Source organism: Diabrotica virgifera, chromosome 6, assembly GCF_917563875.1.
Source record: "Diabrotica virgifera virgifera chromosome 6, PGI_DIABVI_V3a".
NCBI lineage: Eukaryota > Metazoa > Arthropoda > Insecta > Coleoptera > Chrysomelidae > Diabrotica > Diabrotica virgifera.
In genome coordinates, this window is record NC_065448.1 from 6525740 (window position 1) to 6553024 (window position 27285).

General features: G+C 31.5%; 1 protein-coding gene across 2 annotated transcripts; it reads right to left on the minus strand.

Moving 5' to 3' along the window:
• Nucleotides 1–2552: 2552 nt before the first annotated feature.
• LOC114349444 (glutamic acid-rich protein) lies at nucleotides 2553–26261 on the minus strand. Of its 2 annotated transcripts, XM_028299821.2 has the most exons (9): nucleotides 25988–26261; nucleotides 25727–25930; nucleotides 21760–22005; nucleotides 19072–19134; nucleotides 18657–18716; nucleotides 16893–17651; nucleotides 14841–14900; nucleotides 13958–14017; nucleotides 2553–5832 (listed from the first exon to the last, which is right to left on the minus strand). In XM_028299821.2, exons 1-9 carry the CDS (start codon nucleotides 26030–26032, stop codon nucleotides 5722–5724), a joined length of 1608 nt encoding a protein of 535 aa, XP_028155622.2. In that variant the 5' UTR covers nucleotides 26033–26261; the 3' UTR covers nucleotides 2553–5721. The 2 variants fall into 2 exon arrangements, with proteins under 2 accessions (XP_028155622.2, XP_028155623.2); XM_028299822.2 differs by lacking the exon at nucleotides 14841–14900.
• Between the last annotated feature and the right edge of the window lie 1024 nt (nucleotides 26262–27285).

Here is a 27285-nt window from a genome sequence, read left to right on the forward strand (position 1 = left end):
ATTCTGTAATAATATCTGACAGTTTTTTTGAAAATTTAAATGACTGAGCTGTATAAAAAGAAACTACAGGTCTTATTGGGTGGTCAGGTTTGTGTAGTTTAATAAAAGAGTATAATTTAGGGGGTTGTGGGTTCATAATATTAAGGTATTTCTGTCTGTTGGATTTAGTATTGATTTTGAATTTTCAATGGCTAGTTTAATTTGTTTTCGGTATTTTTCTGTGGGGTCTTTGTTTAGTGTTATACTATTTTGGTTATTTAAAAATTCTATTGTTTTGTTATTATAGTCACTTTTATCGATAGCAATAGTAGTGTTACCTTTGTCTGCTTTTGTACATGACATAATATTTACAAAAGCAGACAAAGGTAACACTACTATTGCTATCGATAAAAGTGACTATAATAACAAAACAATAGAATTTTTAAATAACCAAAATAGTATAACACTAAACAAAGACCCCACAGAAAAATACCGAAAACAAATTAAACTAGCCATTGAAAATTCAAAATCAATACTAAATCCAACAGACAGAAATACCTTAATATTATGAACCCACAACCCCCTAAATTATACTCTTTTATTAAACTACACAAACCTGACCACCCAATAAGACCTGTAGTTTCTTTTTATACAGCTCCGTCATATAAACTTTCAAAAAAACTGTCAGATATTATTACAGAATACACTAAATTTTCACCTAAATTCACCGTAAAAAATACACTAGAACTAGTTAATAAAATACAACATTTTCAATTGCCCAACAACTCCAGACTAATTTCATTTGACGTAAAAAATCTTTTTCCTAGTGTTCCTCCTACAGAAACTTTTGTTTTAGTTAAAAACCTTTTAGAACATAATAGTACAAATCCGATCATTGCATCTGAAATTTTACACCTTCTTGAAATTTGCATAAATCAAGACTATTTTGAATTCAATAATCAAATTTACACAAACAACAGTGCAGGACTTATTATGGGTAATCCTCTAAGCCCATTACTATCAGATATATTTATGAACCAACTTGAAACAACAATTTCTAAACACCCCTTATTTAAACAGTTCTTATATGGTGGAGATACGTGGATGACATACTAGTCTGCTTTACAGGAACTAACAGACAACTTGACCAATTTCTATCATACATTAATTCACTTCATAGTAATATTGAGTTCACAATAGAAACAGAACAGAATAATTCCATAAACTTTCTAGATGTAACGATTACCAGACTACACAACAAACATGAGTTCTCCGTATATCATAAACCTACCCATACTGACACAACTATACACAATTCATCATCCCATCCTACACAACACAAATTAGCAGCCTACCATAGCATGATACATAGACTGACAGAAATTCCTATGACAAAAAATAACTTCGAGACAGAACTAAATATCATTAGACAAATAGCAGTAAACAATGGCTATAACGAACAAACAGTTAACAACATTTTAAACCAAAAACTCCATAAGAAAGCCTTGAAATTAGTGTATCCACCACCACAGAAAGAACCCAGTACCTTCTGCTCTCTAACATATACTGGCAAAATAACAACAAAAATAGCCAGATACATAAAAAAGAAAGGAATAACACCAGCTTTCAGAACTAACAACAACTTAAGCAAACATATTAAAAACAATAAAAGCCGAAAGAGAAAGCAACTACAGAGTGGTGTGTACAAACTAACTTGTGGTGACTGTTCGAAAACTTACATCGGTCAAACTGGCAGAACTTTTGACAAACGGATAGCAGAACACAAAAGGGCTTTCAACAATAGAAAAACAGACACTTCTACATACGCACTTCACCTTCTAGATCATAATCATTCTTTCAATGAAGAGTTTAAAATTCTACATATTCAAAATAAAGGCCTTAAGCTATCACTTTTAGAATCAATGGAAATTAATAAATTGAAAAATACAGATATAATTCTGAATGACCAACTCGAGACAAACAGCTCCCCACTCCTCAACCTCTTCAGTTAAAGACTTAAAAAGGCAAACACATTGTTAAATATATCACTTGAGAAAGGCACTTTGCCGAAACAGCTGTAGTAATAACATAGTTGTAATAAATTTTGTGGAAGTATAGAAAAACAAACGTTTTTCATTGTTTTATTGTGAGATAAAATGAACTTCCATCAAGTAACGGTCGAATCCATCAATTATTTTCTTTTACTTCGTCTTTTACCACTTTTTTCACTATGGCGTCTGTTTCTATTTTCTATTATCTCTTGTAGTCCCCCATACTAGTTCTTCTGCATTTATCGTAACATTTATTTCTAAATTTTTTTCAATATTTCACTTCTCTTAACTCCTTGTTCTGATTTTCATTGTTTCTTCCCTTAGTTTATATATTTTAATAAGATTGTTGTATTTCTTCTTCTTGTCCTCTACTTTTTTATTTTCTTTTGCTCTTAAATGTAGTTTTTAGTACATAGTGGTCACTGCGTATCTTACATCTTCTTCTTGTTTTTCCAATCATTTAGAAATACCCAGTTTTCCTTTTTTTCATTTTAGAGGTTTTAGAAGTTAGAGGAAAAATAATGAAAAGAAAATGATAGTTTATTTGAAATAGATCATAAAAGATATAATAAATATTTACAAAATCCAAAATAAGATATAACAGTTAACATATATCATATGCAACAATATTTTGATCAAAGCAGTACCTCTATACCACACCAGTTCAACTCAAAAAATGATTATCTTACTTTTACAATTTTGGTATAACATCAAATACAGTCTAAACGGAACTGATTTGATATATTTGAATAGATTAATAAAAATATTACTCTAGCTGATTCACGTGGAGTTGACAGTGAGCTGTCAAAAATCGACGGTCACTATGGTTATTAAGTGGAAGATTTGTCATACAGTCCTTACAATATAGATACCGTTGCACGTCATCCGCATCATAGCACGTGACGTCACATGATACCAATACGAAATATTTAAGTGGTAGGTCTGTTCCTTTTTAGAATCGTTTAGCCGACTACACTGGAATTACAGCCACTAGACATACTTTATTATATTCGCATAGAAATAATATTGGAAGATGTCTATTAATCTAAATTTAAAGAAACATGCCCTAACTTAATTCATTTAATTTGTATAAGTGGGATATAAAGCGTGTTTACAAAGCACACTTGTTCGGATTACACTCTAACGGCGATCGAACAAAACAAAGGTGACATTTTGGCATAAATTGGTAACATTTATTTGACAGTGCTTTATTATATTTATTGTTTTTATTATTTACTTTAAAGTAAGATTATAACTTAATTCTTGTTTTATATTTATTTACGTACGTTAAATATTAATTTGTTTTGTTGTATAATCCACTTGCACAAAAATTATGTGATATATTTGATTTAAAATTAATTCAAGAATTTTCTGTAATTGGGCAACTATGTCGACTCAGATCTCTGACGTAGATATAGGCGTGCAACGGTATCTATATTGTACGGAACAATACGTTTTTGTTATGCATATTCTTTCAATTTATATATCGAAAACACTGTTTAAGTTGAACTGTACATCGACTGAACTAGAAAAATACTTTTTCATCATTTCTACAATGTTTAAAGAAAGAAGCAATTCTCAGACAGTCTCCCATTTTTAACCGCGCTTTTACAAAGATTTCTATATGAAATATAACTATGATATAAGATGATAAGAAATAAATAAGGAACGATTTTAGGCGAGAATAAATATTATGACATTTGCAATAAGAAACACCAAAAAGTACTAAAACAACCCATATTGTTTTTCAACGCCGTTTCAGTTTTCTCTACATCACTTAATACTCATTTTCTTCAATTTTCTTCTCACAAAGAAAAATCTGACGAATATAACTTTTTACTGCGTGAATTTTGCTGTGTCAAACTTTCGACGCCTTTTTAGGAATCATGTTCCAGTTATGTGCTTATGAAGCGCGGTGTATTTATCATTTATGTCCAAAAATACTGTAATCTGATAAGGACTACAATTTCTGAAGGACAAAACACAGTTCACACTTTACACATGGCTCATATCACGCAGAATTTATCAAGCTTAATAAACTGAAAACAACACCATTTAGAATAAGTGCAGTTATATTGTCATCTTAATTGCGTAGAAAACTGAAAACGGCGTAAAGAGAGCTTATTTCGCTGAGCCTCTGACTAAATTAATACTGAAGATGACTCTAAAATGTTGATTATCGAAAGCTAAGCGAGCATTAGTAAATATGCTATCCAAAAATAGTTTAAAATATTAAATTAAAAAATGAGATTACCCTAAAAGTAGAATTCAAAGCTTAAGTATACTTTTCATGATAAAAACTGATTGGAAAGTCTTTTTTTACTTGTTTTATTTCACCACACAAATATCACACGATTGGTTAGTTGGTTTTGTGTGCTAGTACTAAAATTATGAGAGTTCATAACATAGAAAACCCTGGAAGAATCAGCAACTAAATTTACATAAATAAGGTACTAGATGGGCTCCAAAACAGGTCCTTGTTGCATCTAGTTTTCCAATTTTGTCAAATCTTAATACTAGACCCATTATTTCAATTATCAGTTAAGACAGGACTGAAATAGTTTGGCATACGAATAATTTTATGTACTTTGCTCATAAAACTGTCATACCAAACCTTCTCAAAAGCTTTTGATGGTGTTCAAATAGCACTAGAAAGTCTACAATTTGTTATTGTAGAGCGTTTTTAACAGCAATGTGACATTTACTACAGACCCACAGTCAGCACATTGGGTAATACACCAGTTTTATATCAGTCCTAATCTTCAAGGTAATTTTTAGATGTCACGTCAACTGTCATACAATTTTTGTAAAAGCACAACTTCAAAAAATAAAAAATGTTTTTAATTTAATAAAATGTATAAATTACTAACTCAAATAAGGTTATGCCGAGATTATACAGACATGTTTAAAACCAGATAAAGGACTACTTGTTTTCTTGTGATATCTTATGCGATTTTATGAGAAATAAACAGTTGCTAACTATATCTAGTCCAGGTGAGGTCACAAACGGTCGTATCACAATGAAGAATCTAGCCCGGAAGCCATATATGACCCACGATAATTCGGATAATTTATTTTATCAATAATTAATTGATGAATTTCTGTATGATCAATAAATGATGAATCTTGGTGCTCCCTACTATAAAAATTTTGTAGACAGTTCACCCAGCCTGCTTCAAACAGTTTACCAGCCTTTATACAGTCAATTATTTTACAAAAAATCTGAAAATTTCAAATAAAAAGATATAGTTGCTACAAAAACAGTTGCTAGTTATGTCTAGTCCTATGACGATGACAAATCATTCCCGTAAACCATATATGACCCACAGAAAACATATATGGCCTACGACAATTCAGGACCAAGGAATTTGAAAGTATTAATACTTAAAATTATTCAGATTTACCGGATTTTAATGCTGTAAGGAATATAATTCAATGCAAGAGTTACTTTCAACGAGTTAATCCACAATTGCTGGGACTCAAAAAGACCTAATTTCTAGATATACCTATTTGAGTTAGTAATACACTGAAACACGATTAAATTAGATTAAAATTCTGTCTAAAAGGACTCAAAAAAGTTGTAAACAACTTTAAATAAAAGGGCAAAACAATAACGAATTTGAAAATCATTTTGGTGTTTCGATTTCTTATAATTAGGTCATCAGTGCGTTTCTTTGTATAATCCTAATATTTATTCATCAGACTTTTCGGGGGAAGTTTCTTTTTCATCTTCTTTGTCGTCTTCCTCTTCATTCTCGTCGACATCATCGTCTTTAGTAGCTTCTTCCTTCTCGACAGAGCCCTGGAACAAAATATGTTTTAATACGAGATTTTAGCTCCAATTTTAACCTTAGTCCTATAGCCAAGGGGTACAACGGCCTCCTTTATTAAGATGGACTTAACCATAAAAATTTTATGTATTTTGACCCGTAGAACACGAATTTTTTGGGTAACAGTTGATCCGGATGTCGCACAGTGGTTCCAAATGCCGAAAACGTGGTCATGAACCTTTAAAAGCGTATATTTTTTATACATTTTGGAATTACTTTCGTTCATAATGGTTTTTGGCATCGCTGATTACGAATCTGGCATTATTTTTCCTGAAAAACAAAATGGCGGATCCAACATGGCGGATTTAAATTGAAAATATCAATCAAAAAGAAAAATTTTTTGTCATATTTGGTAGGTTAAGGTAGCTGATTACAAATCTAACATTACTTTTTTTAAAACAAAATGGCGGATCCAGTATGGACGAAAGAAATCCGAAAATTTTATTTTAGCCGCATTTTTGTTTAAAATGTTATACTATAAGGGACTTTTAAAGCTGCTGATTACCAATACATTTTCTTTATGAAGTATAATATTCAGAACCTATTACTTATGTACAACTGCCCATACATACTCAACAATCGCCAGAATCATGTAATATGCGTCATTTCCCACTTTTGTATTCAAACAACTACCAGCAATGCATAGGCAGTTATAGGCAGCTAATCCAAAGTGATTATGTATCTCCTTACTATATATTTTAAGATTAATAAACATTAGTCGCAGAATTATGCAGAATTTTGTACTTTTGGAATGCATCTTCACAAATTTTTAATTATTTCAAGTATATTTTCACTATTTATGCATTAACAAATTTAAGGCATTTATTGTTAATAAATGTTGATTTAAGTTACATCTTACATTACTACATACTTACAAAAGAAGAATCTGCTTTACAGCGATAAAATTGATAAACTACAAAACGTTTTACAGCGTTTTCAATATACGAGTTCTTTTTCACTTTCGCTGCCGGCCAAAATAACCCCGGACATGGCCCACTTGTTCCTGAGTTGTGAACCAGACTACATCCAGTCTGATCCTCATATCTGCTATTAGGACTCTACGATAGTATGAGAAAACAACTGTAAACATGAAAATCCCTAAATAGGGACTCCTTTTTTTGCCTCATGACCACGTTTTCAGCATTTGGAACCACTGTGTGTCGATAAGATTTATAAACAAAGAACTTGAGGAATTACATAGCAGCGATTTTTCGCAAAACAAAACATTTTTTTGTATTTTTTGGGTCATTCTAACCAAAAAATGTTCCTACAAGTTTTTTCGTAGGATGCATAGTTTTCGACATAAACGCGGTTGAATAACTTTTGGTTAAAAAAAAATAGCAATTCTGCTTACCGCATTTGAAAGTTCAAGTTAAATTCTATCGGTTTTGATTATTTGCATTGCTAAAAATTATTTTTTTTTTATTGTTAATTAAAGCTATAAACACACAGTGCTTGAGTGATGTTTTCAATGCATCTCTCATTTAAAATCGAACGAATAGGCGCGCCTACAAACAGGCAATTTCTACGTAGCATGCATTAAAACGCATGCATTGGGCAAGGGAAACACTATTTGTTTATAGCTTTGTTTGACAATAAAAAAATTATTTTTAGCAATGCAAATAATCAAAACCGGTATAATTTGACTTGAACTTTCAAATGCGGTAAGCAGAATTGCTATTTTATTTTTTAATCAAAAGTTATTCAGGATCAAAAATGCAATTTTTAGATTTTTTGAAAGTTTAATCGCGTTTATCTAGAAAACTATGCATCATACAAAAAAACTTATAAGTTGGCTTAGAATGACCCAAAAAATACAAAAAAAAATTGCTGTTATGTAATTCCTTAAGTTCTTTGTTTATAACAATCTTATCGACATCCGGATCAACTGTTGCCCAAAAAATTCGTGTTCTACCGGTCAAAATACATTAAAAAAACTTGGGTAAGTCCATCTGAATAAAGGAAGCCGTTGTACCCTCCCTGGCGACAGGACTACCTACGAAAATACATCAGCAAGCAGCATTCTAAGAGGTTTTGGGCCCACCATTAAAAAAAATTATTACCTCCCTCATGAGACATTTTTTATTCAATTATTCATGTAGAGTCAGACAACTTTTCTATTTCGGAAAATTTTCGGGAGGGGGCGTTTCGTAAATATAAAGGTTTATAAATTTTGGGGCGTCCGACAACTTATAGTACCCTTAAAAATTTGTCTGACTCCACAGTGCGCCCCCCATATGGGGTCTGCAAGCATCGTAGAGTCATAAAATTCAATCCTTCACAGCAGATTTTTGTAGGATTATTTGATTGCAGATAAATATTTATAATTAACTGGTAATATTGTCCGACAAATTTTTTGAGGGTACTCCATTTGTCGGACTCACCAAAGTTTAGAAACGTCTATATTTACGAAACGCTCCCCTCCATAAAATTTTCCGAAATAGAAAAGTTGTCCTACTCGACAAAAATAACTGGGTCTTAACATGAATAACTGAGAATAACTTTTTTAATCGCACACCCGTTGAAACGGGCAAGGTAAACCGCTCGCACACCCGTTGAAAACACCAGAAAAAGCCCTAGAGCATAACAGTAAGTTGTATCTCTGTTTTGTGGACTTGGAAAAAGCATTTGATCGGGCGCCACGTAACAAGATCTGGGAAATATTAAACCGTAGAAATGTGAAACCGAAGTTAATCCAAGCAATAAAGAGTATATATAAATGTACACGTAATAATGTAAGAACGAACAATTGCTCATCTCTTGAATTCTACACAAGGACAGGTGTAAGACAAGGTGGTGTTCTGAGTCCTTTGTTATTTATCACGCTAATGGACGAAATTGCAAAAGAATGCAGGGGTAAGGTAAAAAGAACTAGGGTTGGGGTGTATAAACTTCAACAAGTTTGCGTGTCAGAGTTGATATATGCCGATGACCTGGTTATTGTGGCAAAATCAGAAAAAGACTTGCAAGTAAATGTGAATGTTTGGAATGAAGCCTTTAAGAAATTTGGGATGAGAATAAATATTGAAAAAACAGAAGCTTTAGTAATATCGAAAACACAAGAAAATATAAATGTTAAGTTGAATAATGAGACCATTACACAAGTTGAGGACTTCAAGTATCTAGGATCAACAATGAATGGGCAAGGAAATATAGAACCAGAAATAAACAGCAGGGTAATGAGTGCAACAAAATTATACTATGCACTAAATAAAAGTTTTATTAGGAAGAAAGAAGTAAGCCTGAAAACAAAAATGAAAGTATTTCAAACCGTATACGAGCCGGTGCTACTCTACGGTAGTGAAACGTGGACAGTGAACGACAACATCCGTAGTAAAATCGAAGCATGCGAAATGCGATATTTACGTGCGGTATCCGGGGTGACCAGACGTGATCGTATAAGAAGTGAAGACATACGTGAAAGGTGCGGTGTTGGAAGGACCTTAGACAGACTTGAAACGAAACAGTTATCGTGGTTCGGACATATGGCGAGAATGAGTGAAGGTAGAACTGTAAAGAGGGTATGGAAAGCGGCATCTGACAACAAACGAAGAAGAGGCAGGCCAGCAAGAACGTGGAATGCAAATATTGGAAAGGCTTGCGGAAAAAGAAATATTGGGTGGAGAGAAGCAGAAAGACTAGCTACCGACCGAAAGGCATGGAGACGTCTCATTTCTCCACTTACCTCGACACCGTAAGGTACAAGAGGACGGCTTAAGTAAGTAACTTTTTTAATGGTTGGCCCAAGCACTCTAAGGTTTTACTATCATAAATTAGCTATTTTATTATAAATACAAAAAAAATACTATAAATTAGATACTCTATTAAATAATAAAAAGATATTAGCAGGCAGACTATACATTAAATAGCAAATTGTAATTAAGAAGTGGGGGGAACACTACACTTCGCTATAATTACTGTCTAGTTACTTGAGGGATTACCGAAAAAATAGACAATGCATTCATTGAAAAGACTCAATAATATCAATTATTGGAATATCATCAGTGTAATATTGTACTGGGTATAAAAAGAAGTCAGTTGGTATTAAATCAGGTCTGAATGATGGATGATCAATTTTATCCATGTTTTTTTAGATCAAAAAGTAATAGGGATGTTCACAAAAGATTTAGTACTCATTTTAAACATGTAAAACGATTAAGAAACACCCTAGGAATAATTGTCTAAAATATTAAGAAAATTAAAAAAGCCTGTCTATGAAAAAACTTCATTAGAAATCTAGCATTATTTTAAATTTCAAGAAAACGCTTCTGACGTCACTAGTCGTATACTCCAGCGCGCGCATGTCCACAGTATTGTTTCTATTTGGGTACCTGTTCGACGTTAGTTCAGGTCATTTTATTTTGTATTTTGTTCTCTTATTGTTTTATCAGGGCTAACATGGAGTTTTATGGTGAATTCGTTTAGTTTAAAGTCGATAGACTGTTTCTAAGGACATATTTTGGGTGGTACAAATAAATAAAATGAAAGGTTTTAAAATAGCTGATTCGCTTAATAGTCCGTTCTTTAACGGTAAAATATTGCAAAACCTCTAAATTTTAAAGAACCGCTTGGATTGACATGAAATTTGGCACACACATAGCTAACAAGTCAAAGAAAAAAAGTGATATTGTGCCAATATGTGCTTTTGCCCTGGGGGTGGTTTTCACCCCCTCTTGGGGGTGAAAAAATATTCGTCCAAAGAAAGTCAGAAACTGGATAAACTGGTTAATTTTAAGTAACTTTTCTTCTATAGAGTTTTTTCACTAAGTCAATACTTTTCGAGTTATTTGGCAGTGAATATGTTCATTTTTTCAACAAAATAACCACGTTTTTAGACGGTTTTTCGCAAATAACTCAAATAGTAAGTATTTTGTCGAAAAAACATTCTTAGCAAAAATATAGCCTGTAAAATTTTTTTAAAAATGGTGTATATATCACGTCTCTACACCTAGTAGAAGCAGAGTTATTGCTAATGAAAAATAGGTTCATATTCGTCAAATTCCAAATGGAATACTTTAACGTGAAATAACCAAAAATCAAGCACATTTCGGGGAAAACTCATTACAACTTATTTAAAGTGTTTAAAAAAAGCTTCATTTTTGTTTTATAAAAAAATTTCTAGTATCAAAATTAAACAAGTTACGCTCAAAATAAAGTTAGTCCCTTTTGGTGTTGGTAAAAAAATCGAGAGAATCACCCCCTAATTAGTATCTTAAATGAACCTAATCGTTACGACTTCACAAGTTTCTTGACTCGTGTATATATTGTTTATATGATCTATAAGTTTCATCGGTTCAAAGTCCTTATTATTGAAAGAGATGTAGTTAAAAGGGGTTGAACGGGACACTGATCGCGAATGTATGCAAATTCAGAAACACCAAATTTTAATCAATTTTTGTCTAACAGAAAAACAAAAAAAATACATGATATTCCGAAAAGCAAATCTGACTTTTTTTGTTTTTCGAGATTTTTGGTATCTCTAAAAATTTTTAAGTTATTTTGAAAAAAAAGCATATTTTTCAAAATTTAAATTTTTAAAAATTTTACTTTGAAACCAAATTTTTTCAAAAATAAGCACTTTGAATTGATGAAACTTACAGATCATATAAACAAAACATAAGTAAAATAATTTGTGGAGCAGTAACGATTAATTTCGTTTAAGTTGCTAATTAGGGGGTGGTTTTCCCGATTTTTTTTTGCAAAAACAAAAGGGATCAACTTTATTTTGAGCGTAACTTACTTAAATTTTATGCTAGAAACTTTTTGTAAAAATAGAAATAAAGCTTTTTTAAACCCTTTAAAAAAGTTATAATGGGTTTTTCCCAAAAAGTGCTTAATTTTTTGGATATTTCGCGTCGAAATATTCCATTTTAAATTTGGTGAATATGAATCTATTTTTCATTGACTATAACTCTGGTTCTACGAGATCCAGAGACCTAACGCGTACACCATTTTTTTTTTTTTACTTTTTTATATGCTATATTTTTGCTAAGAACGTTTTTTTCGACAAAATACTTACTTTTTGAGTTATTTGCGAAAAACCGTCTAAAAATGTGGTTATTTTGTTGAAAAATGAACATATTCACTCCCAAATAACTCGAAAAGTGTTGACTTAGCGAAAAAGCTCTATAGAACAAAAGTTACATAAAATTAGTCAGTTTACCCATTTCCGGACTTATTTTGGACATATATTTTTGGACCCCCTCTTGGGGGTGAAAGTCACCCCCAGGACAAAAGCACACATCGGCACAATATCACTTTTTTTCTTTGACATGTAAGCTATGCGTATGGCAAATTTCATGTCAATCCAAGCGGTTCTTTAAAATTTAGAGCAAAAACCGTGAAAGAATGGACTATAACCTACGCACTGTACTACTACATGTAACAATGGTTTCTGATTTCTTGTCATCTTGTAAAGAAATAAATCAACCACAGAGTAACGGAATGTTTATTTTAATAAGGTACAGGGGTGAAAAAAAAAGAGAAAATTTAGTGTGATTTTTAATTTAAAATATTTCATTCAAAGGAAACTTTTTGTTTATTCTAATGGCCTTTCGGCCCTATGTAATCTTTAATTCTGCGTTCAAATTGTTCAAAAATATTTATTAGTTTTCTCGGTATTCGAAAAAATTAATGCATTTAAATAGCATTTGCATAGATTTTGCCCTACTAATTTAAATGATGTCTATGTCGGTAATAAATAGGTACCTACTTTATTAGATACTATGTTATGGACACCAAGTCTTTTAAACCTGCAGACAAATTGAAAGATCATAAACTATATAGGTACTTTTTATTTTTGTAAAAAGTTTCTTGCTGATCCATTTCGTTGCCTGGATATTTAGAAACAGATATTTAGAAGTAAAAAATACGAAGTTTTCGACTGTAGGTATTAAGAATTTTTATAATTTATTTTTTATAACCAAGCTAACTTCAATCTAAAACATATAGAATTGGGTAGAAATGAGTACTTAATTTAAAAACCCATTTATTTAGGAAAAGATCCATAACCTACTAAACTTACAATAAACAAGTGATCTTCGCAAGAGAAAAGCTTGGTTTTTATTGATACATATACCTACTTCTTTTTTACGTTTCTTCTTACGAATGAAATTAGCTGGAACTGTAATAAAAATCTTGTCAGAATTGTTTTTAGAGGTATTTACATACCAAGGAACAAAACACCACTTATTTGGTTTTATTTTTACTAATTAAATACGTAAAGAACTGCACACATTCAAATACACTTCGTAAATAAGTATACAAAACTAGTACTCGATCAAAGACGATACGACTGCTGACGTCACAGACCGTAACCTCGCTGCAGGGTACCGTTTTTCTAGCCTCCAAGAAAATCAGCATTATGAACTCATTTATCTTAAAAAATATACATTTTTAAACAGTTGTATGATTGTTACGTTATGATATACCTTATAATCTATTGAATTTAACTATATTTAAAAATTAGTGAACATCCCTATTATTATTTGTTTCGATCTGTGAGGTTGGGATTCCTTATTTTTCTTGAACACTTCTAGCAAACAAATGGTGAAGTTTCGTACACATTATGTTATTATAATGGTACGACGGTAACATACCATCAGTTTCAGCAAAGGAATATATAGGTAACTCTAAATTACTTTGTTTACAAACCACTATCGTTGAATGAATGGAGATGAATTTTTCAATGAATCGAAGCTAATATGAACTGCATTCTTATGGTAAAAGGTTTTGGGGACATATATCAATAAAATATCACAATTTCTGCCCTCAAACCTTACCACCATCTCAGACGAACAAAGATGCAACTTGAACGTGGCACTAAATAAGAAACCTGCTTGGACACTACTGAACAATCCTCTCAAGTCTATCATCATCATTAAGGTTTTTCATTCCTGATTGAATGTTTACGTCTTTTACTTAGAGCTCTATCTCTACAGAAGACAAATACTTATAGTAAAAATTTTGCCAAATCTAAAAAACTCAAACTTGAAGCGCAGTTTTATGCTTTCAACATTTCAAATAAAAAATTGCCAATTGTTAATAATAGCTCTACAATATTATTATCCAAAATACGCAAGCAACACACTTAACTACCTCTTTTTGTGTTGTATCTTCGCTGTCTTTTTCTATTGTTTCTGTATTTTCTGCTGGTTCCTAAAAAACAACATGAAGGGGCTTTTTTTATTTCTCTAGCGATTTGAAGGACAAAAGTATAAATGAATATATTTTATGGTATAAAAAATGCGGTTGATAAACAAAATGAAATGTTTTATTTGTCGAGGTCAAGAAAAACGCGGTATATGTTGAAATTACAGACGAATATACAGAGAAATCAGTGGTTTGAGGTTATATCTGAAGACAAGAGTGATATAGACTACATGCTTAGAAAACTGGAAGAGGAGTACACCAAGATCAGCCACTAGACGGTTAACACGAATTATTGTGGAATAATAATATAACAAAAGAAAATGAAAGAAGAATTTATAACACTCTGGGAAATAAATCGAAGAAACTAAGCAAAAATTAAGGCCATGGAAATGAACTATTGGAGACGATGTTGCGAGCTCACAAGACTTGAGTAAAGTAAAGAACGAAGATATTGGGAGAGAAATAGAAATTGATATAGACATAGTAGACACGACTGAAGCCAAAAGACTAGACTGGTAGACACCTGCAGATAATGCCTGAAAATAGATGACCAAAAAAACTCCGCCACTAGACTAAGACAGTCCTGGAGGGAAGATGTCGAAGATGCAATGACTGCCAGAGATTTAACAACTTAAGATTGCTTCGACAGATAAAAATCGCCTTTTATATATACAAGGTGTCTATATGGCTATACGAAAATGGCTAAAGACTCAGCGAAAAAAACATAAATGGTACAATTTCTGCTCAATATATCGAAAATATTTCATCTTGTTTATCAACGCTATAGAAAAAATTCAAAAACATAGTAGCTGCCACAAAAAATAGCTACCTCTTGCGCAGTTTCTTCTTCCGTTTCTTTTTCTGGCGATACCTCCCTTTCAACAGATTCCTAGAAAAGTGTAAAAATGGTACAATTCTTGTAATTTACGTAATTTGTACAAAATTAGATACGTTTTTCGATTAATTATAGTGCTAAGTAAGTTACGCTATAGCAAGACTATTAAGAGATGGATTTAAAATAAACAAATTAAGAGTATAATAAGAAATGTCAGTCATCCGACATATACAGTGATGAGCGCACTAATAACCGGCAAAATAGCTCAAAAAAAACATAATACATTGCGAAACAAAAAGAGATGAAACTAGTGGAGGTGGAAATTATCGTTATAAACGTATTAATTAACATTACATTGCATAGTTTCCCACCTTTAGACGTCTGTGACAGGAGAATTTTATAAAATTCTCCTGTCACAGTGACAGTTGTCATACTCCTCCGATACGTCTAAAGGTGGGAAATTATGAATGTAATGTAATGTAAATTTATAGGTTTCTGTTGATAATTTTACACCTCAGCTAGTTTCATCTCGTTTTATTTCACAGCGTATTATGTTTTCCTTTTTTTGCGTTATTTTCCGGTTCTTAGCGCACTCGTCACTGTATATACGAAGACTGCTTGTTCTGGGACGTGAAAAAACCGGTGTAGAAGTGTCAAGTTTGTCAACGTCGTTGTCAGACTTGGTGTTTCTAAACCGGTGTTGCCACGTCTCAAAAATACTTGATATTAAGTACATACTATGTATATACATTGTATATAAACTAAAAAAATTGTAAAGAAGCTACCAAAATTTTGTTATCTTTTTTTTATAGCCAATTTGTTGTTACTGCTTCAAAAAGTATGAAAATAGAATGCAGAGTGCAGATAATTCATGCAAAATTCAATAGTGCAATAATATACAGAGTGGATCACTACAGACTAAACAGAGGTTTATAGAGAAATAGAAACTTTTACAATTTTCATCACTATCTAATCTTATAAAATCCTAATGTGGCAAGTCACGCAGTTTGTACAGCCCGGTTTCGATATGTAAACCGTTATGTTTAGATGTAGCACCATCAATTATTGGTGCCACACCTAAACTTCCCTTAATGTACTCATTTTTAATTTTCTCCTTTTTTTGTCACTCCACTCATCCATCTAAGCATTCTCATTTCCGCCACATGCATCCGTTGTTCCTCTTTCTTTTTCACTGCCCAACATTCAGTTCCATACAACATAGCCGGTCTTATGGCTGTTTTATAGAATTTTTCCTTCAGCTTCATTGGAATTTTTCTGTCACACAACACATCACTCGCTTCCTTCCACTTCATCCATCCAGCCCTAATTCTACTGCATGCTCCATCTATTTCTCCATTACTCTGTAATACCGATCCTATGTACTTAAAACTATTGCTTTTCATAATCATTTCACCATCCAAAGATACCATTTTATTTATAGTAACTAAATCTTTAAATGAACATTACAAATACTCTGTTTTTGTCCTACTAAGTTTTAAACCTTTTTCCTCCAGAGCTTGTCTCCACTGTTCCAGTTTTTGTTCCAAGTCTCTTTCACTATTTCCTATTAACACTACATCATCAGCATACATTAAGCACCATGAAATGTTATCTGTAGTTTCGCTGTTATCTGGTCCAAAACTAATGAGAATAAATACGAACTAAGCACCGAGCCTTGATGCAATCATACTTTCACATAAAAATCAGTATCTCCCACACCTGTCCTTAAACTAGTCGTTACTCCCTCATACATATCTCTCACAATCCTTACATAATCACCAGGGACTCCCTTCTTATTGAGTGTCCACCACAGAATCTCTCGAAATCTATTGGTAGATCTAGAAAATCTACCAATAGCTTATAGATTGCCAAATATAAAGTAGTAAAATCTATTTATGCAGTTTTTAATGGAAAAGAAGAAGTTATTAGTAGTAAATGAAGAAAAGTTCTAATATATTATTTTAAGTAATATTATCAGTATTTTCTGCCGCACAAACTTTAATACGAGCAATTTGTTAGAAGACGCAAAATTTTAAATTTAGGTACCTCCTTTACAGGCTCTTCTTTACTTTGCTCTTTCGTAGATTCTTCCTTATCTTCACCTTTTACAGATTCTTCTTTAGATTCGTCCTCGACAGATTCTTCATCAGATTCTTCTTCACTTTCTTCTTTCGTAGATGCATCTGTTTTATTTTCTTCTTTAGCAGATTCATCTTTATTTTCTTCTGCAGCTAAATCTTTAGCAGATTCATCTTTGCTTTCTTCCTTAGACTCATCTTTAACAGACTCGTCTTTGTTTTCTTCTTTATTGTCTTCGTTTTCATTTTTGACAACGTCATCTTTTTCTTCTTCCGTAGATTTATCTGTAACAGATTCCTTTTTCTCTTCGTCTGTAACAGATTCCTTCTTAGTTTCTTCTTTAACTTCGTCCTTATTGTTTTCTTTATCAGATTCATCTTTATTTTCTTCTTCAACTTTGGACTCGTCTTTTTCTTCATCTTTAATTGTTTCCCCCTTATTTTCTTGTTTATCAGACTCCCCTTTATTTTCAGTTTCTTCTTTGTTAGATTTGTCTTCCTTTTCCTCTTTGCCAGATTCATCTTTAGATGGATCATCTTCAGTTCCTTCTTTGCTAGATTCGTCTTTCTTTTCCTCCTCGCCAGATTCATCTTTATTTCCTTCTTTGCCAGATTCATCTTTATCTGGATCATCTTGAGTTTCGTCTTTGTTAGGTTCGTCTTTCTTTTGCTCTTCACCAGATTCATCTTTGTTTTCATCTTTGACCGATTCGTCTGTCTTTGAATCCTAAAAATTATTTAAGGGCGCCAATTTATAATTTTGAAAAAAACAAAAATAGCCAATATAATAACGCAGCAAAAATCATGCAGCTCAAAAATTTTATTGGATTTTACTTTGAAAAAAAGATTGTAAAATTAAACAAGATTCTAAAAACATAATCTTCAGTAGTTTTGTAAAAAAAATAATGCAAGACATTGTAACAACCATGAATTCTAATAAATATATGTATTAGTTAATTATATGTAGTTCTAGTTATATGTAATATGTACAGTCGGAAAAATGAAAGAATACCCATGAACGATCACATCAATCACTTATTTTGTATTTGCTGTCTTTTTCTATAAATAACAAACGTTTGTTATAGAAAAAGATAGCAGACACAAAATAAGTGAATGATGTGATCGTTCATGGGTATTCTTTCATTTTTCCGACTGTATGTATATTTATTATTCTAACAAAATATAAATATTTTACGCGAGACGTTCAGAAAATTTAGATACCTGCTTTACAGGCTCTTCTTTATTTTGTTCTTTACCAGATTCGTCCTTATATTTCCCTTTAACAGATTTTTCTTTAATTTCGTCTTCGACCAATCCTCTATCCTTACTTTCGTCTTCATCAAATTCTTCTTCACTTTCTTCTTTGGTAGATCCATCTGTTTTATTTTCTCCTTCAGCAGATTCATTTTTATTTTCTTTTGCAGATAAATCTTTAACAGATTCATCCTTGTTTTCTTCCTTAGACTCATTGTGAACAGATTCGGCTTTGTTTTATTCTTTATTGTCTTCCTTTACTTTCTTTGAAAGCGTTTTCTTCTTTTTCTTCTGTAGATTGATATGTAGCAGATTCCTCTTTAGTTTCTTCGTCAGGTCTGTCCTTATTTTTTTCTTTAAAACAATGGTCCTTACTTAAATGATTTTAAATAGGACCACATTTTTTATTTTTAATAAATTTTAAATGATTAAATTTTAAAGCAGCTGTTAATATGTGCAATATACACAATATATCTACCTCTTTTTTATCAGATTCACCTTCATTTTCGTCTTTAACCGATTCATCCGTTTTTGTTTCCTAAAAATTATTTAAAAGTGCCAATTGATTGAAATTTTTCAAAGAAATTTCGAAAGAAAGATAGGAAACATGCATTTTAGCATTATTGTTAAATTTAGCTTGAAATACTTTAAATACTTCATGCATTTACTAAAAAAAACCATAAATTTTACGATTAGAAGCCGAGTTAAAGAAATATAGATAAAATGGAAAATGTTTAAATGGAATACTGTAATGTATACAAAGCATACTCAAAGAAATGTTAAATAAATAGTATTAAGTCTATTTTAAAAGTAGAATATAGAATAGAGTAGATACTATAGAAAATTCAGGCCATAAAAATCACAATCATTTCAAGCAGACACAATTGATCTACCTCTTTTTCAGTAGACTCTTCGTTCTTTTCTTTATCTACTGAGTCTTCATTCTCTAATGATTCCTGTAAATTAATAATTGCAAATACTCAATATACAGGGTGTCCCGAAAAGATTGGTCATAAATTATACCACACATTCTGGGGTCAAAAATAGTTCGATTGAACTGAACTTACCTTAGTACAAATGTGCTCATAAAAAATTACAGACCTTTGAAGTTACAAAATGAAAATCGATTTTTTTCAAAGTATCGAAATATATTAGAAATTTTTTATTGAAAATGGACATGTATCATTCTTATAGCAGGAACATCTTAGAACAAAATTATAGTAAAATTTGTCCACCCCATAAAAAATTTATGGGGATTTTGTTCCCTTAAACCCCCCCAAACTTTTGTGTACGTTCCAATTAATTCATTATTGTGGTACCATTAGTTAAACACGTTTTAAAAACTTTTTTTCCTCCTAGTATTTATTCGATAAACCAGTTTTTATCGAAATGCGACTTCTTTTTCAATATATTTACGTAAAAATTTTATGGGGGTTTTGTTCCTTTAAACCCCCCAAATGTTTGTGTCCGTTTAAATTAAACTATTATTGTGGTACCATTAGTTAAACACAGTATTTTTAAAAGTTTTGCCTCTTAGTCTTTTTTTCATAAGTCACCTTTTATCAAGATGTAGCTTCTTTTCCAAAATATACCTAAAAATGTAAATTATAAATAAATTTTCAGATTAACAGGTGTCTATAATCGTACTTAACCATATACAAATATGTGGTGGATTCGACAAATATTCAAAATATCTCGATAAACAATGGCTTATCGAAAAAGTACTAAGAGGTAAAACAGTTTTAGAAACATTGTGTTTAACTAATGGTGCCACAAAAATAATTTAATTGGAACGTACACAAAATTTTGGGGATGTTTAAGGGAACAAAACCCCCATAAAATTTCTATGGTGTGCACAAATTTCACTTTAACTTTTTTTAAGATGTTGCTACTACAAAAATGCCACGTGTAAATTTTCAATAAAAAATTTCTGAGAGTTTTCTATATATGAAAAAAAATCGATTTTCATTTTGTAACTTCAAAGGGCTGTAACTTTTTTTGTGTGCACTATTTCATATAGGTAAGTGAGGTTCAATCAACCTATTTTTGACCCCAGAATCTGTGGTATAAGTTATGACCAATATTTTTGGGACACCCTGTATGTGTAGAAGTAGTATAACTTGTGAAAAATATATTTTCAGCTATTGTTACTTTAATTCCCAGTACAAAATATATATAAAACACTAGCTTTCTCAAGATACTTGTTTGGAATGTTAATTTAATACACTTCTCCAAGAAATAATTAATCATCCACCTGAAAAATTGGTCATTTTTAATGTCTCGAATTTCCTAAACGTGTTATCCGCTTTAAGTGATTTTTTAGGCATGTTATAGCCTTATTCTTTAACAATATCGCTGTAATAATATTGTTGCGAGACAGGTAAATTGTCATTGTATACCGGGTGTACCAATCAAACTGTGATTTTTTCTCAAAGTTTGCGTCACCCTGTGGAATATTCTAGCATTTATAAAATACTAAAATTAAAACCTACTATAGCCTCATGTTTTCACATTCTGTTTTTTTATTCATTCGCTTATGTTGGATAATAAAAAAGTTAAGTACTTTAACAACTAGCTTTGTTTTTCATTAATACTTTCACAATAAGTGTTTTTAAATAATTATGGCAAACTTTAAAGGGTAATTCTGCTTGAAAAAATAATGACAGTTTGGTTTATAAACGTATATCCGCAAATGCTTCGTTTCCGAGATAGGAGGTGCTGAAATTTTTCTTACAAGCTAACGATTTATTTATTGCTCTAAAACCGGTTCAGATCTGCAAATGAAATTTGGTGGGATTTAAGAGATAGTTATTGTGCATTTTTGACATACCATTAAAAATTTTATGTTCACCATTGGCGTACATAAGGGTCATATTACCCGTATGCTCGCCAATGGTGAATATTAAATTCCTAATTGTATATCAAAAAATGCGCAATAACTACCTCTTAAAACCCACCAAATTTCCCCCAAACAATAGTTTGTAAGAAAAATTTCAACACCCCCTATCTCGGAAACAAAGCATTTGCGGACACTATGCACGTTATGTTTATATGTTAAGCAAACTGTCATTATTTTTCATGCAGAATTACCCCTTAAAGTTTGTCGCACTTAGTTAGAAACACCGTGTATTGATGAAGAACATGTCTAGTTGTTAAAGTACATAACTTTTTTATTATCTAACATAAACGAATGAATCAAAAAACAGAATGTTAAGAAAACCTGAGGCTATAGTTGGATTTTAACTTCAGTATTTTTTGAATGCTGGAATATTCCACAGGGTCAAGTGAACTTTGAGAAAAAATCACAGTTTGATTGGTACACCCAGTATACAATGACAATGTACCTGTCTAGTAACAATATTATTACAGCGATATTATTAAAGAATAAAGTTAAAACATTTTAAAAATCACTTAAATCGGACAACAGGTTTAGGAAATTCGAGACATCAAAAATGGTCCATTTTTAAGGCGGTTTGTTAATTTCTTGGAGAAGTGTATAATGTCCTCCACTACCACCTTTCTCCTTCTTGTAAAAAAAATTCGTAGTGGCATCCTATACTTAAGCAAATATCAACACTAACCTCTTTTTTATCTTCAGAATCCTTATCCTCTTTGGCTTCCTGGTCATTAGGCACTTCGTTCTCTTTCGATTCCTCTTCTCCGGTTCCACTGCCAACAAGTTTGTCTATTTTTTCATCGATTGAAATATCGCCATTTTTAAGTTGTACCTCTGCTGTGGCTGTCTGTTCTCCTAGGGAATTCGGTTCGACCTTTAGGAACTTCTCCATTTCATCGATTTCGTTAGCCATATCAAACATGTCATAATCCTTTAAAAAGAAATATTAACTAATATAATATACAAACAATAAAATCAAATCAAAGACTAAATAAAAGTATTAAATATTGTTGATGTATTGGCAAAACCACATACATATTATCAAATAAGCTTAATGGTATCCCTTCGATTTGTAATAGTTAAATAAATTCTTATTCACAAAAATAAAATTGTGTTAAAATAATAATAATTTGGACGAAAGTTTTACTTTCAATCTTAATAATACTGAAAATTAAACTTTATTAGAACTAATCTTCAGGTTACAACATTTGTGACTTCTAAAATTTGCAAGCCAACGAATTGCCGGAGATAAGAATGCCACTATCAAGTTGCATCTCACTACCCGCCTTTCCAGCACGGTAAAAACAAAGATTAGTTCCCAATACTCGAAATAGGAGTAGAGTAAAATAAATAAAAATAATAAATAATAATTTTGTTGTGAACCAAAACAAGAGCCGTCTTACTTTAGCTAGTTCAGAGAGCGCCAAAAGCGCTCGTACGCCAAAAGCGCTCGTAACTAGTTTCTACCCTTATTGGGGTTTCCTCAGAGAGCGCATATTTGATTCTCTCTGAACACTAAAATTCAGACATCCAGCCTCAGTCTACAAACTAAAGATCATTTATAGTTAATAAACGGGGCAAGCCCATTGACAAAAAATATACAATTAAGCAACATTTATAAACATTACAAACAAATACTAAATAAAATACTAAATCATAAAATAAATATGTATATAGAATTACAATTAAATTTAACGCTTCAGAGATTGTTTAAATGCACTTAAGGACAAGTTAAAAAAATCTGTCTCATGAGGCAACCAATTAGATTTTTTCTAGATAGACAGATAGATAGATAGATAGATAGATAGATAGATAGATAGATAGATCTTTATTTGAAGTAGGAAAAACCTAATATACATAAATTAAGACAAAAATTACAATATGAACTTATGCTATACATAAAAAGTTATTTGTTACAGGTAATCACAATGTTGAAATATATCTGACATAAAATCATAGGTAATATAATACGTTATAAAATAAAAAATATATATAAAACATAAAGCCAACAAAAAGGTAAGTACATCATATAACAAAGACACACACATTGAAAAAAGATAACTCTAAAATTTACAGTTATATTTTCACAAATCTTTTATATATTTCTTTAATTCACTTTTAAATAATAAAAATGACTTACAATCCTTCAAATGTATGGGTAGTTGATTATATTCTTGAAAACTCCTAAATAATAAAGATGACATTGAGTTGGTTAGATTAACTCTGTTTACATAAATGTTGTTTTTATTTCTTGTGTCATGGTTATGTATGTCACTATGAAAACAAATAAACTGGTGAAAATAAGGTGGAGCTAAGCAGTTAATTATTTTATAAATTAACAACATTGTAAAATAGTACAGTCTCTGCTTTACTGAAAACCACTGAAGCGTCTTTAACATAGTTACTGTAGAAGTATAACGATTGGTTTTTAATATAATACGCATACCACGATTTTGGAGTTTCTGAAGTTGGTTCATTTTATTTAGATTAAATAGATGTAGAACAGAAGCACAATAATCGAAGTGAGGTTGGATGATGGTGTTGTACACCGTTAGTTTAGCGAAAGTTGACAAGTTTTTTGCAATTCTTGTAAAAAAGTATAATTTTTTACTAATTTTTTTATTAATGTAATTAAAATGTTCATCAAAATTGAGAAAGTTATCTAATTGAAAACCCAAATATTTAATAGTTGATACTACTTCAATCTGCTCACCATCAATATCTATACTGACGTTATTCAAATTCAACAGATTAAATTTATATTTGGTTGTAAAAATAATTGCTTTTGTTTTATTGACATTTAACTTTAGTTTATTGCTTTTAAGAAAAATATCCACTTTTTGCAATACCTTATTCATTTTTGCAACTGCTGAATTTAAAACTAGCATGAACAAGAAGTCTGACCAGACCTATATTCACAGAATAATTAGTTTGACGAAAAGAAATATGAAATAGTGTATTCTCACGAAGGACATGGGAAGGAATGTGGAAACAAACCAATTGAAGCAGTTCAGGAGAATGTATCATTCCGTTAACCAATTTAAAAATGAAGGTGAGATCGAAATTAACTCATCTAGTAGACAGAGGATCAAGTTTTAAGTATCTCATCATATCAGAATATGAATAGGGTCTGTGTAATTTAAAGGCACAGTGCATAAAGAACCGTCTTTTCACTCTCTCCAACTTTTGAACAGAGGATTGGACAAAGGGAGACCAGATTATAGTGGAATTTTCAAGCTGAGATCGGACCAGAGAACAGTATAAAATTCTCAGCGAAGAAATGTTATGAAAATCTCTTGTGTGCCTCTTAATAAACCCTAGCTGCCTAAGAGCCTTATTACATATAAAGTCAATATGCAAATTAAAGAATAAGTCTCTCTGAAAAATGACACCAAGATCCTTAACGCTAGTGACTCTCTCAATCAAAAAACCATCCAACTTGTAATCAAAATCTACCATTTCCACTGATCGATGAAACTGAATAACCTGACACTTGTCACGATTAATGACTAATCTGTTATTATCACACCAATTCGCAAATAAGTCGAGAGATTTCTGTAGCCTAGCACAATCAGAGTAATCCAGAACAGAACAAAACAACTTTATGTCATCGGCATATGCCAACACTTCGCAGTCAGTCAATGATCTAATAGCATCATCTATAATGATGACATGGATGCTGTGGCGGCATCTGCTAAATACGGACGAAAGTTTTACTTTCAATATTAACAATACTGAAAATAAAACTTTATTAGAACTAAACTTCTGGTTACACCATTCGTAGACACATTCTTTACTTACACCTTAGCTCTATATGAAGCTTTGGGAACTCTGAAGGGTGATACGATTTATTTGTATGTTGGGTGTAATTTGGATTATATGTGGCCAATACTAAATCTCTTTATTCTCATATGTATTTCTTGTAATTGCTCTAATTATTTCCAATATAGGTAATCTATATTATTTGTTATATTTGAACTGTAACTTGTAATTTTGTGTTCCAATTAAGTAATTTTCACATCTCTTTTATGATTTTTTTTATCATAGTATCTATTAAAAACATTTAAATCTACTGAAAACTGGTTTAACTCGTTCACTGCCGCTTTGGTCAATGTGACTGAGAAAGTGGCTTTCTCACAAGCTAGTGCGGTCAATATAACAGAGATTTTTTTTTTTCATTTTCATGCCAGAGGCACATTTCCACAAATTTCTTAATATGGGTGACATAAATTTTAAAATTTCTATCATAAGACTTCATTATACGTGGAAATCTACCTCTTCGCAGCTTGGTCCATCCATTTTTCCCATCTGGAATATACCATCCGACCTGAACATAAAAAACCATACAAAACACTCTGATAGTGAGTTAATTTTCTTTAAAAATATCTTTTTTTAGGCTTGATAATCTAACATCCTAACTTTATTAAATTAACAGATTGCCATTCTAAAAATACTTTGATCAATTAAGGCTTTAATACAGCTTAATCAGATCAAAAGATAAAAATAAAAATACAGTTATTGTAACTGATATTGCTTGTTCAACCATGTCAGTAATTAGTCAGATACCACATACATAAAGAACTATTTTCAACCACAAAACCATAACAATGAGTATGACTAATGAAAGATAAAATCAAGAATGAATTACTCACCCCACAGTACTCATCATCATTGAATATCTGAGGTGGAAGAGGGTGCCTGGGATTCGGATCACTGATTGTGCCCCCTGAACCTGTAGACTTATTTTGCATGAAATCTTTGGCTTCCTCAGCCCCTGGCTCTGCTATGTCTAGCACCTCATACTTCACACTTTTCGAGTCCAAAATTAATAGGACCCTTTGTTGTCTCTTTTTCACCTAAAGAAATTATACAGGTATTATCATTGTAGTTCATTTTGAACCTAATTTCATTACCTCCTTGTTTCCTGAAATTCCACTAATATACACTTTAATCACCATGGTTCAGGCTTATCGGTTATAGTTATCAGCTATCAGCTAGTTTTTATAAATAAAATTTAGAAAAATAACTTCTGACAGATCTCTCAGTTGGTTAGCAAGTTGGCAGTGTCAGTGCAGCATTTATGGTTGGTTGGATAGCGCCAGCGCGCCACACCTAGGCCCTGATTCTAATTCATTTCGACAGTCGCAATTTCATTTCGACACCGCGCGATTCTTGGGGATATTAACCTTATTATGTTGAGACTGCTCAGAATTTGGGTTGGCGCTTCGGTTTCTTGGATTTTGTTGATAGTCTGGGAAAATTATCGAAAAAATACCATTTTTGGGAAAAATTATTTACCAGCTATTTTATTGCTAAAATCGAATCTTAAGATTGCATATATTAGTAATATGGGGTATGACAAGTCCGCAGAAAGTGTGTTATTTTATTTATAAACAAATTAGCACTCCTAAATCTTCTTTTTTTTTTCAATTAGTGGTCTGTAACTCCTATATTTTTTCCTTTGAGCCAAAAACACTCAAATAAAAATTCACCGTAATTTAGTTCTGCACAAAGTTATTTTTTTTCCGATTTCCTTCAACAAAAATTTTACTCAGAAAATCCGAGTTTTCCCAAAAAATCTGCCATTTTCAATTAAAATTTTAGGGAAGTACCTAATTATTTATCAATAATTAAATAATTGAAGACATGAAAGATTTATTATAGTAGATTATACAGAGGGGCTAAATTATGGAATAAATTCATTTCTTTAAAACGGACGATTTTGGAGCAAAATCCCGAAAGAGGTCGATTTTTATTTTTAAATTACAATTTTTTGGCATATATTTCATACTAGTGACGTCATCCATCTGAGCGTGATGACGTAATCGATAATTTTGTTAATGGGAATAGGGGTCGTGTGGTAGGTCATTTGAAAGGGCGTTTAATTCTCTATTCAGTAATATAAACATTAATATCATTAGGTATTTATACATGGTTGCCAAAAAAAAATTTTGAATTAAATTAATTGGCGCAAAAAGAAGAATGTATGTAATTTATTTAACTCAAAATACATTGTACTGCTGTCAGAAAATAGAAAAAAAGGTTTATTTCACAAATCAACATTTCTTTTCGCTTAAATTAAATCACAAACAGACTCCCTCCTACCTATTGGCAGTTTGAACTTTTAATTTAAGCTAAAAGCAATGTTTATTTGCAAAATAAACATTTTTTTCTATTTTCTGACAGCAATACAATGTATTTTGAGTTAAAT

Coding starts and splice junctions, on each gene's coding strand:
- LOC114349444 (XM_028299821.2), bottom strand. CDS start 26,032: ATGGTGATTAAAGTGTATATTAGTGGAATTTCAGGAAACAAGGAG. Junction 25,931..25,987: donor GAATTTCAGGAAACAAGGAG/GTAATGAAATTA, acceptor TAATTTCTTTAG/GTGAAAAAGAGACAACAAAG. Junction 19,135..21,759: donor ATTCTGAAGATAAAAAAGAG/GTTAGTGTTGAT, acceptor ATTAATTTACAG/GAATCATTAGAGAATGAAGA.